The sequence below is a fragment of the Pan paniscus genome, chromosome 1 (genome assembly GCF_029289425.2).
Source record: "Pan paniscus chromosome 1, NHGRI_mPanPan1-v2.0_pri, whole genome shotgun sequence".
Lineage (NCBI taxonomy): Eukaryota > Metazoa > Chordata > Mammalia > Primates > Hominidae > Pan > Pan paniscus.
This window is the reverse complement of record NC_073249.2, coordinates 96681855-96697218: the sequence shown is the minus strand read 5'-3', so window position 1 is coordinate 96697218 and position 15364 is coordinate 96681855. Positions and strand designations below refer to the sequence as shown.

General features: G+C 39.2%; 1 protein-coding gene across 1 annotated transcript; it reads right to left on the bottom strand.

Annotated features, from left to right (window-relative positions):
• Positions 1 to 288: 288 nt before the first annotated feature.
• SPRR2G (small proline rich protein 2G) lies at positions 289 to 15153 on the bottom strand. The gene is made up of 2 exons (XM_034935831.3): positions 15052 to 15153; positions 289 to 838 (listed from the first exon to the last, which is right to left on the bottom strand). The coding sequence occupies exon 2, from the start codon at positions 815 to 817 to the stop codon at positions 596 to 598; it is 222 nt and encodes a 73-aa protein (XP_034791722.1). The 5' UTR covers positions 818 to 838; positions 15052 to 15153; the 3' UTR covers positions 289 to 595.
• Between the last annotated feature and the right edge of the window lie 211 nt (positions 15154 to 15364).

The window sequence follows — 15364 nt, the reverse complement described above, 5'->3', positions numbered from 1 at the left end:
ACTCAGCTGAATACATGCTCTCTTACTTTTTACAGATGATGAAACTGAAGCTAAGAGAGTTTAGGTAATTTTTTCAGTCATACAAGCTAGAAGGGGTAAAAATGAGTTTAAAACCAATAAAAGAGAATTATTTGTTGTACCAAATCCAAAACACACATTGCACGCAACACTGAATTCAGTGATGGAAAAGCCTAATAATTCTAATAATTCAATAGGAATGAAAAGGAACACTCACTTGGTGTAGTTAACAGAAGAGGTTAAAGACACGAAATGCAAACAAAAGCAATGTGGGCTTGACCATGAAACATGTGCTTTATTGGGGAGAAGCAAAAGAATAAACACACTTGCTCTCAGGATAGGAACCACCATCTACATCACAGACAGCAAAGCGAGATTAGGCAATGATCCGGCTGCTCATCTGCCAACAACATATCGGTTTTCAGAACTAAGCCTTTTCTCTGTCAACGCTCAAGCCAGACAGAGGTTAGGGAAGATGCAGCCTCCCACTACAGCTGAAGGGAAGATGATGGAGTCCTGGGAGTAAGAAGAGCCACTGGATCTTGTTGTTTCATGGTCCTGATGAATTCTAGTGATGTTACTTGCTCTTGGGTGGATACTTCTGCTGGCAGGGTGGGTATGGTTGCACAGGAAGGCATTTATCCTGGCATGGTGGAGGTGGGCAATGCTCAGGTGGACAAGGAGGAGGCAGGTAAGGCTCAGGGCACTTCGGGGGTGGACATGGCTCTGGGCACTTTGGCGTGGGACACACAGGAGGTGGCTGGCAGGGCTGCTTGCACTGCTGCTGCTGGTAAGACATCTCTCCTCAGTCTCAGAGAATCTGAAAGATACACAAGAAACAGTGCTCATAAGAGAGACAGTCCTGTTGGTGGAGCAATTAGCTAGGACATCAAATCTCCAGTATCTAGGGACCAACTTTGATCCCTAATACAGTCTTTATGACTTTGTGTAGCTTCTTCACACTTCACTTTTAGGACCTCTTACCCTCAGTTCTTCCGTCTTTCTGGCTGTTCTCTCATTCTACCATTTTCTGAAAATAAAATTGCCTATGAGACAGCAACAAATGTTGTCTGAATACAAACACTATCTGAAGAAGAAAAACTCAGATATTAAAAGTCTAGCCAATACCAAACAAATCTGTGCTCTTATCTTCCATGAGGCCCTAGTTACCAGTTTTAATGAGCTGGCTGTGGTGCTAAGCCATGAGTTTTTGAAGAGAATTGCAAAAACTTGCACCCATCACCCAAGGAGATTGCACTCCAAGAGAGATGTATTTGGAACAGATGTGAAGCAGGAGACAGAACAGCATCTTGTGTCTCTCACTCTCCTTCAGTTTAAGATTTTATATATTTGACTCCAGGTTCCTCATCACCTTCATGTTTATCTACCAAATACCAGCTAAAATTTACCTTCAAGACCTCATTATCTTCTTTTTCCTATCCATGAGGATAAATTGGTTAAAATAAACAGGCATTTCTGTACCCAGGTTATACCCTAACACCATCCAAGTGCAAGAAAAGCTTCTAATATTTGTACTCACCAGAGTCTCCAAAGATCTACAACTGAATGGCAAGAAGATAGCATCAGTGTGGTGGAGAGTCCTTTTATAAGGGGCAGGCAGCCCTACACAGGGAACAGCCCAGGACTAGCATGATGTGCTTATTTCCCAACCAAAATACCACTTGCATGTAATCCATGCTGGTATCACAAAATTCCTAGTCCATGATCCTCCCCAGCAGGATAAGTGCACAGTGATTCACTTGGGACATTATCTCAGGTTCCTCATGCCAGTGGCAACTGTAGAACGTGACAAATTGTCTGACAATTGTGGTGCTTCCCTATAATTAGAGATGGTGCTTCTCCTACTTCCCAGCTTCCAAAGTATCCTGTATGTAAAACTACTCCCATTCAGTTGCACATGCCCAGTATCTAGCTGTGTTCTCTTTAGTAGAGACCAGTATGTGCTGATCCTGCAGCCTGGCTATATCCTAACCCTCAACTGCAGTTTTTCTTTACAACTAACTTCCCCTTTTATCATGGCCTATTGATCCTTAGGCTTTTCTTGACAATTAATTGACTTGAACAGGGCGACAAAATCATATATCAGCTTCCTAGATGCTGACAGCCCCAACCTGGGTGTGTTCTGACATGGTATTAATGGGCTTGAACAAGGCAACATCGTCTCTCAGTTTTCTAGGCCATTAGAGTCATGTTGGGGCCCCTTCTTAAAGCTTCACATTTGCAGATTTACACACTAACCTCATCTCTCTGGCCCTTGTAACTATGAGTGACTTGTGGTCTACTAGAAACCCAAACTCATCTTCTCCCATTTTCTTCCAAACTGCCTTAATGTATGTGCTGCATCCATTTTGAAGCTTTTCTCCTACATGCTAATTCAATTTACTCCTTCACAATTTCTCTCTTTTGAAATGACATTTAGTAGGATTTCAGGCTTTCTTTGCACATTCAAGGAGTGAAGTTCTGTAAAGCTATTTATCCTGCTGTTTACTTCATGGATATTTTTACCTAAATAAGTAAAGTATAGCTGGCACAGATCCCATGGATAATTTCTTAGTATAGCTTATTTAACCATATTAACACTTCAGCTAGTATTACTCACTGTCCCAACTTGGAAAAAACTTGAGTACCTTGGTTATGCATACATCTACAGCCACCACTACTGTGTGGAACTAAATATTTCCTAACCTCCTTGAAACACAGTTTACACAGCTGTAAAACAGAAATAAAAAATACACCTACCACAAAAGTCTCCTACAAAAACTCAAAGAGTGGCCTAAAATTATGCACATTACATAGTGGGTCTTCTAAGAAATATAAACTCTAAAATGTAGAAGAAATAAGAATAATAACCAATAATTTCAAACATGTCAAAAACAGATAATAAAGAATGGCATTGTTTAGAGTGAGGCCTATCTAGTGAAGATCCTTTCCCTGCATCCCCCGTTCTTCTAGCTGTAGTCACTACTAATTAGACGGCATGGGTACCATAGCACCTGCAGGGTCGGCACCTTGTTTTCCTGAGAAAGCCCCTCTCACTATCTGAGGGAAGATTTTTGCCTTGTGCTCTTTACCCAGAAGAATGCTGTGTTGTATCTGCAATGTTTCAAACTTGATTGGGTTGGTACAGTAGAGAAACAAAAAAAACTGAGGACCTAACATGGGAATTTGAAGAGGTAGGAACGTCTTTGAGTTGAGCCCTACTATTAAATTCTTTCTCAGCATCTCAGAGAAACAACATGAGGCTAGTTATCCCTCCCTAGTACTCTGAAACTAAACAATTTAGTCATCTAAGTTACTATCAGGAAACTGACACACTTCGGGGATGCCAGAAGGAACAGGGATGCTCCTGGGATGGGTGAGGCACTTTCACAGCGTTCTTTCTCATGTTGAAATCCTAGGAACCATAGCTGTTGCATGCTGAAGAATTAGCTAAGGATTACGTGACTTAAAACAGTTCTATCAACACAATTTTAGACCTACTTTTCTTTGCCTCATGAATTACTAATAGATTCCAAAGTTATTTTTACCAATAAATTATTTGGTTTATCATTTATGCTTGATAAACTGAAGGAGGATTGGGCTTTTAAGAAAAGAATGCTTAATGAGGTTTGCCAGCTTCACAAAGAAGGACAGTTTTTTTATATAGAGAGAAAATGGCTAAAGGACAGATGATCCTCATTTTTCACAAATAATGGGCACTTGAAGCACTCTGTGCAAATTAAACCTCTGAAACTCACATAGTATCTACATGAGGGTTTGCTGGAGTTTACTTATAAACTAGTAACCATGGTTATCTCAGGAGAATAGTTAAGTATCTAGGGAATAGGAGTGGGGGAGAGACTAACTTTTCACTGCATGACCATTTTCTTCTCTTTTGAATTTTGGTATCATGTATATTTTTTGCTTATTCAAGGTGTTTAAATATTTAAATGTTCAAAGATATTTTAAAATTGAAATAAATAAATCGGTGAGTAAATACTATGTTAGCAAACTGGCACTGTATAAACACAATGATTGAGTTAAGTCCTAATTAGGTGTGTAAATTTGAGCAATTTTCTTAACATTTCTGCAATTTTCAGTTTCTTCATTGAGAAATGGTAATAATAATACTTCTCTGACGGACATTTTTGTAAGGTGCAAATAAAATAAATAGTAAGCCTAGTAAAACAACCGTGTAAAGCTGGGAATTATGAGGCTGAATTACCTGGTCCCAAAGTTCCTGATTTGCCTAAAGATTTTGAAAAGAAGGACAAAGCTATTTTATGGGAGTCCCAGAAATGAAGAAACGAAGGAAGGTAGAGAGGGTAGAAGACAGGCGAGTGGAAAGAAGAGGAAAGGGGAAAGAGAGAGAGGATGACATTTCCCAAGGGCCATTTGATTTTACTTGATTTAACATTTATAGCCTAGTTCTTTAAGCTCCCAATAAAATTATTTCTATTTTAATAAATAAAGATACGCTGCTACTACATAATATGCCTTTAAGTTTTTGAGAATATAGAATTTAAAAATAATAGAATTAGAAATGAACAGAGATGGCAAGAGTGAGCGTCCTTGCTTTGCTCCTGATCTTAGAGGAAAAGCTTTTAATTTTTCACCCTCGAATATATTAGCTGTGGGTTACTCACATATGGCCTTTATTATGTTGAGATACATTTCTTCTATACCTAATTCGTTGAGTGTTTTAATCATGAAAAGATGTTGTATTTTGTGGAAAGCTTTATCTGCCTCTATTTAGATTATCATACAATTTGTATCCTTTATTCTGTTTATGTAGTGTATCACATTTATTGATTTGCCTACACTGAACCATCTTTTTTTTTTTTAGAAAAGAAAGAAATTTATTGAACCATCCATCCTTGCATCTCAGGGATAAATCCCACTTGATCATGTTGCATTATTCTTTTAATGGACTACTAGGTATGCTAGTATTTTGTTGAATATGTTTGCTTCTATATTCATCAGGGATGTTGGCCTGTAATTTTTTTATAATGTTCTTATCTGGCTTTGGTATCAGGGTAATGCCATCCTCATACAATGAATTTGGAAGTGGTCTCTCCACAATTTTTGGAAAAGTTTAATAATAATTTATTAATACATTAGTTCTTTAAATGTTTGGTAGAGTTTACTACTGTAGCCATGTGGTCCTGGATTTTTCTTTGATCACAGTATTTATATTGCTGATTTAATCTCCTTACTTGTTATTGGTCTGTCCAGATTTTCTATTTCTTCATGATTCAGTCTCAGTAGGTTGCATGTTTCTAGTAATTTATCAATTTCTTCTAGGTTTTCCAATTTATTGCTATATAGTTGTTCATAAGCAGTCTCTTAGGATCTTTTTTATATCCATGGCATCAGTTTTCATATCTCCTCTTTCATATTTGATTTTATTAATTTGAATCTTCTCTCCTTTTTTCTTTATTAGTCTAGCTAGAGGTTTGTCAAATGAGTCATCTACAACTGCTGTCTCTTCTGTCCCACATCTCACTAACCCCTCAACCCATGGCAGTCTGGATTTAGCCCACCATCTACTGAAATTACTCCAAGCTTTCTGTCAGATAAACTGAGTCATTCTCCGTTTTTATCTTCCTAGACTTCTCTGCTACATGTCACAGTGCCAATCATTCCATCTTTCTCTAGAGTCTCTACTTACTGGTTTTCATAATATCCACTTAATATTCTCCTACTCCTGTGCTTAATCTTTCTCCTCCTTGATCTGAACCTCTTCTTCTAAATGCCAAATGGAGTCCTCTGGTGCTCATTCCATGGATCTTACCATCCTATGCATTCTCTAGTTACAATATCAATGATTCCTATGGTTTCAGTCATCACAAATCTACTAACTCACTCATCTACATTTGCACTCCAGAACTCACTTCAAACTTAAATATCCCTTGCCCTCTAGATATCTCTGTCCAAATATCCTCAAGTACCAACAAGCTGATCATCTTTCCCACAAAACACTTGAACCTCCAGTATTCTCTATCCTGTACACCAATAATCACCCAGCTACTTGAGTTACCTTGACATTTTCGCCTCTACTACATGCTACTTATCTAAACTCCTCATCCTGACAGTTCAACAGCATAAGTATCTCTGGAATCCATCTCTCTCCTTCTATGCTGACTGCCATGCCCTAGTTCAGGGCCTCCTCATCTCTTGCTTGATTATTACCATAGCTTCCTAATATAGCTGTCTTCCTCTATCTTGTTTGATTTAAATCCATCTTTCCATTGCCATAAGAGTGATACATTAAAAAGTAAAATCTGACTACATCACTTGCATGCTTAAAATACTTTAAGTTCTAGGTCCATTACATAGCCCTTCCTTCGCCCCTAGCCTCATTCCTTATTACTCCACTTTTTGAACTGTGTGCTGTCATGTATCAAACTCTGTAATTTTGCTCACATACCAGTTTTTTCTATCCTCAGTGAATTTATTTACTAACCTGTAATATGCCATATTGTTATTGTTTTACCGGGTTAATGTCTACACAATTCTCTAAAAGCCATCACTTCAATGAAAAGCCTTCCTGAATCCCTCCTATTAGGGCAGGTGCCCCTACCTAAGAGTCCTATAAAACACTCTGAGCTTTGCATTAAGTGTTAAGTGCAACCCATCTGCATTAAGTGGATTCCCCACCCATATCCTTTTCCCTTGAGCTTGCGAGCACTTTGAGTAGTCAGACTGCAACTTCACCTTCTACACTCAGGACATGATCCAATACCTGAAACAGAGTACGTGCTAGATAAATAGTTGTTAAAAAATAATGATTTTAGTTTCTAAATTGTGTTGCCTTACATGAGTGTCACAACAATCTTGTGAGTTCTGAGGGAAAGAATATGCTATTACCTCTGTGACTAGAAAAAAATAACATTTAATATTCTACTGAATTACTCTGTGATTTCATGATTTTCCAGACATCTCATCTTTCCACTACATTAGCCCTGCCAAAATCCACACACCTACCTATAGCAATTGGAATTACAGATAATAGAGCCTTGACTATTTAGATTTGGGGCTCCTATATTTGGATACTCCATGACAATTTGTTCCAATGCATGTGATTGCTGAATAACTTTGTAAACACCATGTATCTTGCCAACGGATTACAAAAGGAATTGTCTAAAGAATTTTAAGACGCTGACATTGCAGAGTTTCTTTAGTTCATGTCTCCTGTGACAGAGGTAGTAGAATATTAAATATTATTTTTATAACATTTGGTAAGAGCAGTACATTTAAATACGTGCTGTTTTCCCTATCCTCCCTCACCCTCACCATTCACTGCCCACTGCTGATTGGTAGAGAAGTTTGTTTTGTTGTGTTGAACCAGATAATGGATAAAGAAGAGGACTAAAATAATACCAGAAAGCCTAGACAGAGTCATACTAAAAAGGACAGAAAAGGCAAAAGAGAAGGTAAAGGCAGCTACCATGCAAAAATTAGTACAAATTTGGGGAGAGAGGTAAAGAGGATTTTAAGTTATTTTGTGGCAATATAATTCCAGTTTGCCATTTGTTAAGTAAATGTCAGTATTTAAATTGATTCCCAATTGTGTTTACTTTTTAGAACTCAGACTAATATTTCTTCTGAATGTCACCCTGTGCATAAGGTCAGAACAAGATTGTTCGGCTTTATTCAAAATATACAGATCTCCTCAATTTACAGGGTAAACCACATGGTAAATTGAGGAGCTGGGGCTTACTGCCACTGCCCAGCATCACCCAAGAATATCACACCACTTTCTACTGAATGCATAGTACTTTGGCACCATCATAAAATCAAAAATATTGTAAGGAAAACTAGCATAAGTTGGGGATTATCTGTATTTTGTGAATTATTGCTCAGCTTTTAGAACTTAAGGTATAAGTTTCATATATATCTTTTTTGGATTACATGTAGAATAATCATTAATTTTGTTAAGTGTGATGATCATCTTGTGGCTATTTTTAGATATCTGTTAAAAACACATACTGACAAATTTATAGGTGAAAGGATATGATATTTGGAACTGTAAAATAGTTCAGTGATAAAAAGAACAAACAAAGTGTGGGAGAGTAGATGAAGTCAAGAATAACAAATTGTTGATAATTTTTGAAGCTAGGTGATGGGTCCAAGGGAGATTATAATACTCTTTTTTATTGCTTTTATTGAGGTATAATTGATATATAAAAACTCATGCACATTTAATATACACATCTGGATGAATCTAGACATATGCATATACCCATGATATCATCACCACAATCAAGACACTAAGCATATCCATCACCTCTAAAAATTTCCCTGTGGGTTTTTTTTTGTTGTGTTATTATGGGTTGGTTTGTTTTGGTTTGGTTTGGTTTGGGTTGGGTTTGGGTAAGAATGCTTAATGTGAAATCTATCCTCTTATATTTTAAAGTGCACAGTACCATTAATCCGTTCTCACACTGCTTACAAGGATACTACCTGGGACTGGGTAATTAATAAAGAAAACAGGTTTAACTGACTCACAGTTCCCCATGGCTGCAGGGGGGGCACACTTACAATCATGGCAGAGGGTGAAGAGGAAGCAAAGCATGTCTTACATGGTGGCAGGAGACAGAGAGGGGGGTGGGAGGGGGGCTGCCAAGCACTTTTAAACAATCAGATCTCATGAGACGGCCCCATGATTCAATTACCTCCCAACAGGTCCCTCCCTCAACATGTGGGATTGTAATTCGAGATGAGATTTGGGTCGGTACACAGAGATAAGCCATATTATTCTGCTCCTGGACCCTCCCAAATCTCATGTCCTTTTCACATTTCAAAAACAATCACACCTTCCCAACAGTCCCCCAAAGTCTTAACTCATTTCAGCATTAACTCAAAAGTCCAAGTCCAAAGTCTCATCTGAGACAAGGCAAATTTCTTGCACCTATGAGCCCGTAAAATCAAAAACAAGTTAGTTGCTTCCAAGATACAATGGGGGTACAGGCATTTGGTAAATGTTCCCATTCCAAATGGGAGAAATTGGCCAAAACAAAGGAGCCACAGGTCCCATGCAAGTCTGAAACCTAGCTGGACAGTCATTAAATCTTAAAGCTTCAAAATCCCCTTTTGACTCCATGTCTCACATCCAAGGCATGCTGATGCAAGGGGTAAGTTTCCATGGTCTTTGGCAGCTCTGCCCCTGTGGCTCTGCATAGTACAGCCCCTGCAGCTGCTTTCTTGAGCTGGCATTGAGTGCCTGCAGCTTTTCTAGGTGCACGGTGCAAGCTGTCAGTGGATCTACCTTTCTGAAGTCTGAAGGACAGTGGCCCTCTTCTTACAGCTCCACTAGGCAGTGCCCCAGTTGGGACACTGTGTGGGGGCTCCAACCCCACTTTTCCATTCTGCATTGCCCTAGAAGAGGTTCTCCATGAGGGCTCCATCCCTGCAGCAGACTTCTGCCTGGACACTCAGGCATTTCCATACATCCTCTGACATCTAGGCAGAGGTTCCCAAAGCTTGACTCTTGTCTTCTGCATGCCTGCAGACCCAACACCATATGGAAGCTGCCAAGGTTTCAGACTTGCACCCTTTGCAGGAAGCCATGGCCAGGGCTGTATTTTGGCCTGTTTTAGCCATGGCTCAATCTGGATGTCTGGGATGCAGAGTACCAAGTCCCAAGGCTGCACTGAGCAGTGGGGCCCTGGGCCTGGCCCACTAAACAATTTTCTCCCTTCTAGGCCTCTGTGCCTATGATGGGAGGGGCTGCCAGGAAGATCTCTGAAATACTCTGGAGACATTTACCCATTGTCTTGGTGATTAACATTCCTTTCCTGGTTACTTATGCAAAACCTAAGTTTGAATTTCAAATCATATCTTTGTGAATGTATGTGACGGTATGTTTTCAGAAACAACCAGGTCACCTCTTGAATTCTTTGCTGCTCAGAAATCTCTTCTGCCAAATACCCTAAATCATCTCTTTCAAGTTCAGAGCACCACACATCTCCAGGGCAGAGGCAAAATGTCACCAGTCTTTTTGCTAAAGCATAGCAGCAGTGACCTTTACTCCAGTTCCCAATAAATTCCTCACCTCCATCTGAGAACAACTCAGCCTGGACTTCATTGTCCATATCTCTATCAGCATTTTGGTTAAAACCGTTCAGCAAGTATCTAGGAAGTTCCAAATTTTCCCACATCTTCCTGTCTTCTTCTGAGCCCTCCAAACTGTTACAATAGCTGCCCATTACCCACTTCTAAAGTCACTTTCACATTTTTAGTTATCTTTATAGCAGTACCCATTCTGCTGGTACCAATTCTCTGTATTAGTTTGTTCTCACACTGCTATAAAGATACTACCTGAAACTGGGTAAAAAGAAAGTAGGTTTAATTGACTCACAGTTTTGCATGGCTAGGGAGGCCTCAGGAAACTTACAATCGTGGCAGAAGGCAAAGGGGAAGCAAGGCGTGTCTTACATAGTGGCAGGAGAGACAGAGAGGTTGAGGGGAACTGCCAAACACTTTTAAGCCATTAGATCTCATAAGAACTCGCACACTATCACAAGAACAGCTTGGGGGAAATTGCCTCCATGATCCAATCACCTCCCAGCAGGTCCCTCCCTTGAAATGTGGCAATTACAGTTTGAAATGAGATTTGGGTGGGTACACAGAGCCAAACCATATCAACCATATTGTTAACCATAGGTATTATATTGCACAGCAGGTCTCTAGAATTTATCTTATATAACTGAAACTTTATACCCACTGAAAAACAAATTTTCTATTTCCTTCTACCCCAGACCCTGGCAACCACCAATCTTTTCTCTGCTTCCATAGGTCTGGATATTTTAGAAACTTCACATAATAGAATCATGCAGTATTTTTCCTTCTACATGACTGGCTTATTTCACTTAGCATAATATCATCAAGGATCAAACATGTTTTTGCAAATGACAGGGTTTCCTTCTTTTCTAAGGTTCAATAATATTACATTGTATATATATGCCACAATTTTTCAATTCATTCATCTGCTCATAGACATTTAGATTGTTTCCATATCTTGGGTATTGTGAATAATGCTGCAATGAACATGAGAATGCAGCTATCTCTTAGAGATCTTGATTTCCATTATTTTAGATATATCCCCATAAAAGGAATTACTGAATTATTTTTAATTTTTTGAGGAAACTGCATACTGTTTTCCATAGTAGCTGCACCATTCTTCATTCACGCCAACAGTGCGTAAGTGCTCCAATTTCTCCACATCCTCATCAACACTTGTTATCCTTTGTTTTTTGGGAAGTCAGGAAACAACAGGTGCTGGAGAGGATGTGGAGAAATAGGAACACTTTTACACTGTTGGTGGGACCCTAAACTAGTTCAACCATTGTGGAAGTCAGTGTGGTGATTCCTCAGGGATCTAGAACTAGAAATACCATTTCACCCAGCCATCCCATTACTGGGTATATACCCAAAGGATTATAAAACATGCTGCTATAAAGACATATGCACATGTATGTTTATTGCGGCACTATTCACAATAGCAAAGGCTTGGAACCAACCCAAATGTCCAACAATGATAGACTGGATTAAGAAAATGTGGCACATATACACCATGGAATACTATGCAGCCATAAAAAATGATGAGTCCATGTCCTTTGTAGGGACATGGATGAAGCTGGAAACCATCATTCTCAGCAAATTATCACAAGGACAAAAAACCAAACACCACATGTTCTCACTCATAGGTGGGAATTGAACAATGAGAACACATGGACACAGGAAGTGGAACATCACACACCCGGGCCTGTTGTGGGGTGGGGGGAGGGATAGCATTAGGAGATATACCTAATGTTAAATGAAGAGTTAATGGGTGCCGCACACCAACATGGCACATGTATACATATGTAACAAACCTGCATGTTGTGCACATGTACCTTAAAACTTAAAGTATAATAAAAAATAGTAACAATAATAGTAGTCATCCTAACACATATGAAGTCACATCTCATTGTGGTTTTTGCTCTTCATTTTCCTGGTGATTAGTGATATTGAGCATTTTTTTCATATATATGTTGCCCATTTGTATTTCTTCATTGGAGAAATGTCTATTCAGGCACTTTGCCCAGTTTTTAGTTAGGTTATTTGTTTTCTTGCCTTTGAGTTGTTTGAGTTCCTTGTATATTTTGGATATCAACCCCCTATCACATGTATGGTTTGCAAATATTTTCTCTCATTCTGTATGATGACTTTTCACTCTGTTGATTCTTTCATTTGCTGTCAAGAGGTTTTTAATTTGATGCAGCCCCACTTGTCTACTTTTTTATTTCATTGCCTGTGATTTTCATGTAAGTTTCATCTATAACTTGCATTAAATCATTACCCTAGGACTCACCTAAGAGACCCAGGCTGCCATTAGCTGGTCTGTTGGAACTCTGGAGCAAAGAAATGAGAATGACCATATATAAACTGTGAATAATCTTAGAAATCAGATGGACAGAAATTACAAAGACTACTCTAGAATTAGAAATATAACCTCAGGTAATATGCAGACTTTGAGAATCTTCTCATCAAAAAGAAAATAGGTTTCAAATAATGGTAATTGACCTTTCTAAATTGACAATGTCTAAAATCTCCTTCATAAAATTAGAAGACAGAAAACTGCATTTCAACAGTCTCCATGATACCAATAGGGGGTTTTTGGTGGTGGTGGTGGTGGTGGTTGTTGTTGTTTAACTTTTATTTTAAGTTCAAGGGTACATGTGCAGGTTTGTTATATAGGTAAACTCGTGTCTTGGGGGTTTGTTGTACAGATTATTTCATCACCCAGATATTAAGCCCAGTACCCATTAGTTATTTTTCCTGATCCTCTCTCTCCTCCCCACCTCCTCCCTCTGATAGGCCCCAGTGTGTGTTGTTCCCCTCTATGTGTCCATGTGTTCTCATCATTTAGCTGTCACTTATAAGTGAGAACACGTGGTATTTGGTTTTCTGTTCCTGCATTACTCTGCTAAAGATAATGGCCCATAGCTCCATCCATGTTCTGGCAAAGCACATGACCTCATTTTGTTTTATGGCTGCATAATATTCCATGGTGAATACCAATTGTTTTCAGGAATGCACGTCCTCTGTTGAATGGAGCAGGGAGCTACCCAGAGTAACCCAAACACTCTGCCCTTCTGCTGTGCCTGAGCCAGGACATCCTGGAGGCTCCATTACTGCTATGGGTCCCACCATTAAACAGCAAGTTAGTGTGTCAGGGCTGGGGAAACAGACAGAATCACAGTTAAATTAGCCCACTGAAATGGTGCAGGCCCAAGACCCTGGCCTTAGAATTGCTTGGTGACCAGAGAGAGAAAGTGAGGGGCCGCAGGGTCCTAAAGCAGGACACATCATGGACTGGGAACCTCAAACTCCATGGCCTGACCACCTCAGACTTCCAGCTCATATCAGATGTTATGTCTTCCAGGAATCCTCTCCCAACTACATCTTTATCATTGCACTTGCCAACATATTTTAATTTTCTATGTGTCTTTATATTTTATACAAGATAGTATGAGCCCCTTAGGGCAGAGATAGTGCCTTACTCAATCTTGGGTCCCCAGTGCCTATGACAGGGCATGGTACATAATTTGGGTCAAAGAAATATTATCAAACAAGTAAATAAGCATCAGTTCTAACGCCTAAAATGACAATAAAGAATCTTCTCTCATGATTAGCAGGTCCAGTGATAATAATGGTAGAAACAAAACTGGCTTTTAACCATCCATTCAATCAATAGTTTTACTACATAGCAGACACCATTAAAAATGCACAAGATAAAGATTTGAGCTGTTCATGACCCTAATCTTGAAGAATATACAGTGTATTGTGACAGACAAGACTTGCTTCCAGATGATCACAACATGGAAAAAGTGGCACTCGAAAGGAAGCATTATTTTTAGAACTGTGCATGGATTGCGTGTGATTTTGTGTGCACATGTGATTGATAAAAACGGAGCTTAGGGATCAGCAGACAAATTATCTCATAGGTGAGGTTAAAAATATGGTTGTCTACACATTCCAAAAAGAAGGCCATCTTGCCAAAGGCACATGAATTTCTAAACATCTTATCTTTCCACTATATTAGCCCTGCCAAACATCACACGCCTACCTATAGCAATTGGAATTATGGGTGATAGAGACTTGACTATTTATATTTGGGGCTCTTATATTCGGGGACACATAAGAAAAGGGTAAGAGGTCTTCAAAATGTTAGCTGGGGAGCAGTGTATACCAATTCCAAAGCAAGTTTCAAAGCAAGAGACGTGTCCCATCCTCTTTTTGGAGCCTAAAAATGCAGCTCTCAATCCTCTTAACCTTGGCATTCTGTTCTCAGCTCAGTCCTTCCTACTCACTTTGTCCCTCTGACTGCTCTCTTCCTTTCCCGAGTCTTCAGCCCATCCATGTAACTTCTGTGCACGGCATCTGTGTCTCAGCCCTGTTGGGAGGCCATAGGAATGATATTCCTAAACAGCCAGTTAACATTTCAACCTAGATTATCACAGCTCTTGAGCACAGTGTATCCAAAACAAAACTCATCCCATTCTTCATAACCTTGCTGCTCTTCTGGAGGACCAAAACTCTATATCAACATCACCTATTCTGTCTTCCAAAGTCTAAGATTTTGAGTCATCTAAAATACCCTCATATTTCTCAGTCCTCACCAAATGGTATCAATACCGTTTCATACTAATATATAGTAATATCAATAATAGCAATACAATTAGAAAGAGAACTTTCTTTTATATAATTTATCTTACACTAAGTTATGAAATATTTTCGTTCTCAACTGCGTTTTTCAAGTAACAGGTTTTACATGATTTTAAAATAACAGAAAATGTTATTTGGTAAACAAAACTTAATGGACAAAATCATTCACAACCCAAAGAACAATGATGGAGATTATTTAAGTGCCCTTGGGCATGGAGAGGCACAGGTCTCTAACTGACTGATAGGCTGGCTCAGCAATGAATGGCAGGACCATGAGGCCAGGAAGAGAGGTACAAGAAAGGTGAAAAGTGGGTGTACCTGGAAGTTTTGTCCACCAGCAACTATTCCTGGAGAAAGTCATTTAGTCCAGAATCTCTAATCCAATGCTGATGGGTGGTCAGAAGCTCAAAAGAGTAGTCTGAAGAGGAGAGGGGAGAAGGAAGTAAGCGGCTCTGTTATTTTAAAATAATTTGAGTACCAAATACAGTCATCCCTCAGTATCCATGGGAGATTTGTTCCAGGACCCTCCCATAGATACCAAAATCCACAGATGCTCAAGTCCCTTATATAAAATCACATAGTGTTTGTATATAACCTATATACATCCTCTGGTATAATTTAAATCATCTTT

What these genes read in the sequence shown, in the direction of transcription:
- SPRR2G (XM_034935831.3), bottom strand. Translation starts at nt 817, where the DNA reads ATGTCTTACCAGCAGCAGCAGTGCAAGCAGCCCTGCCAGCCACCTCCT.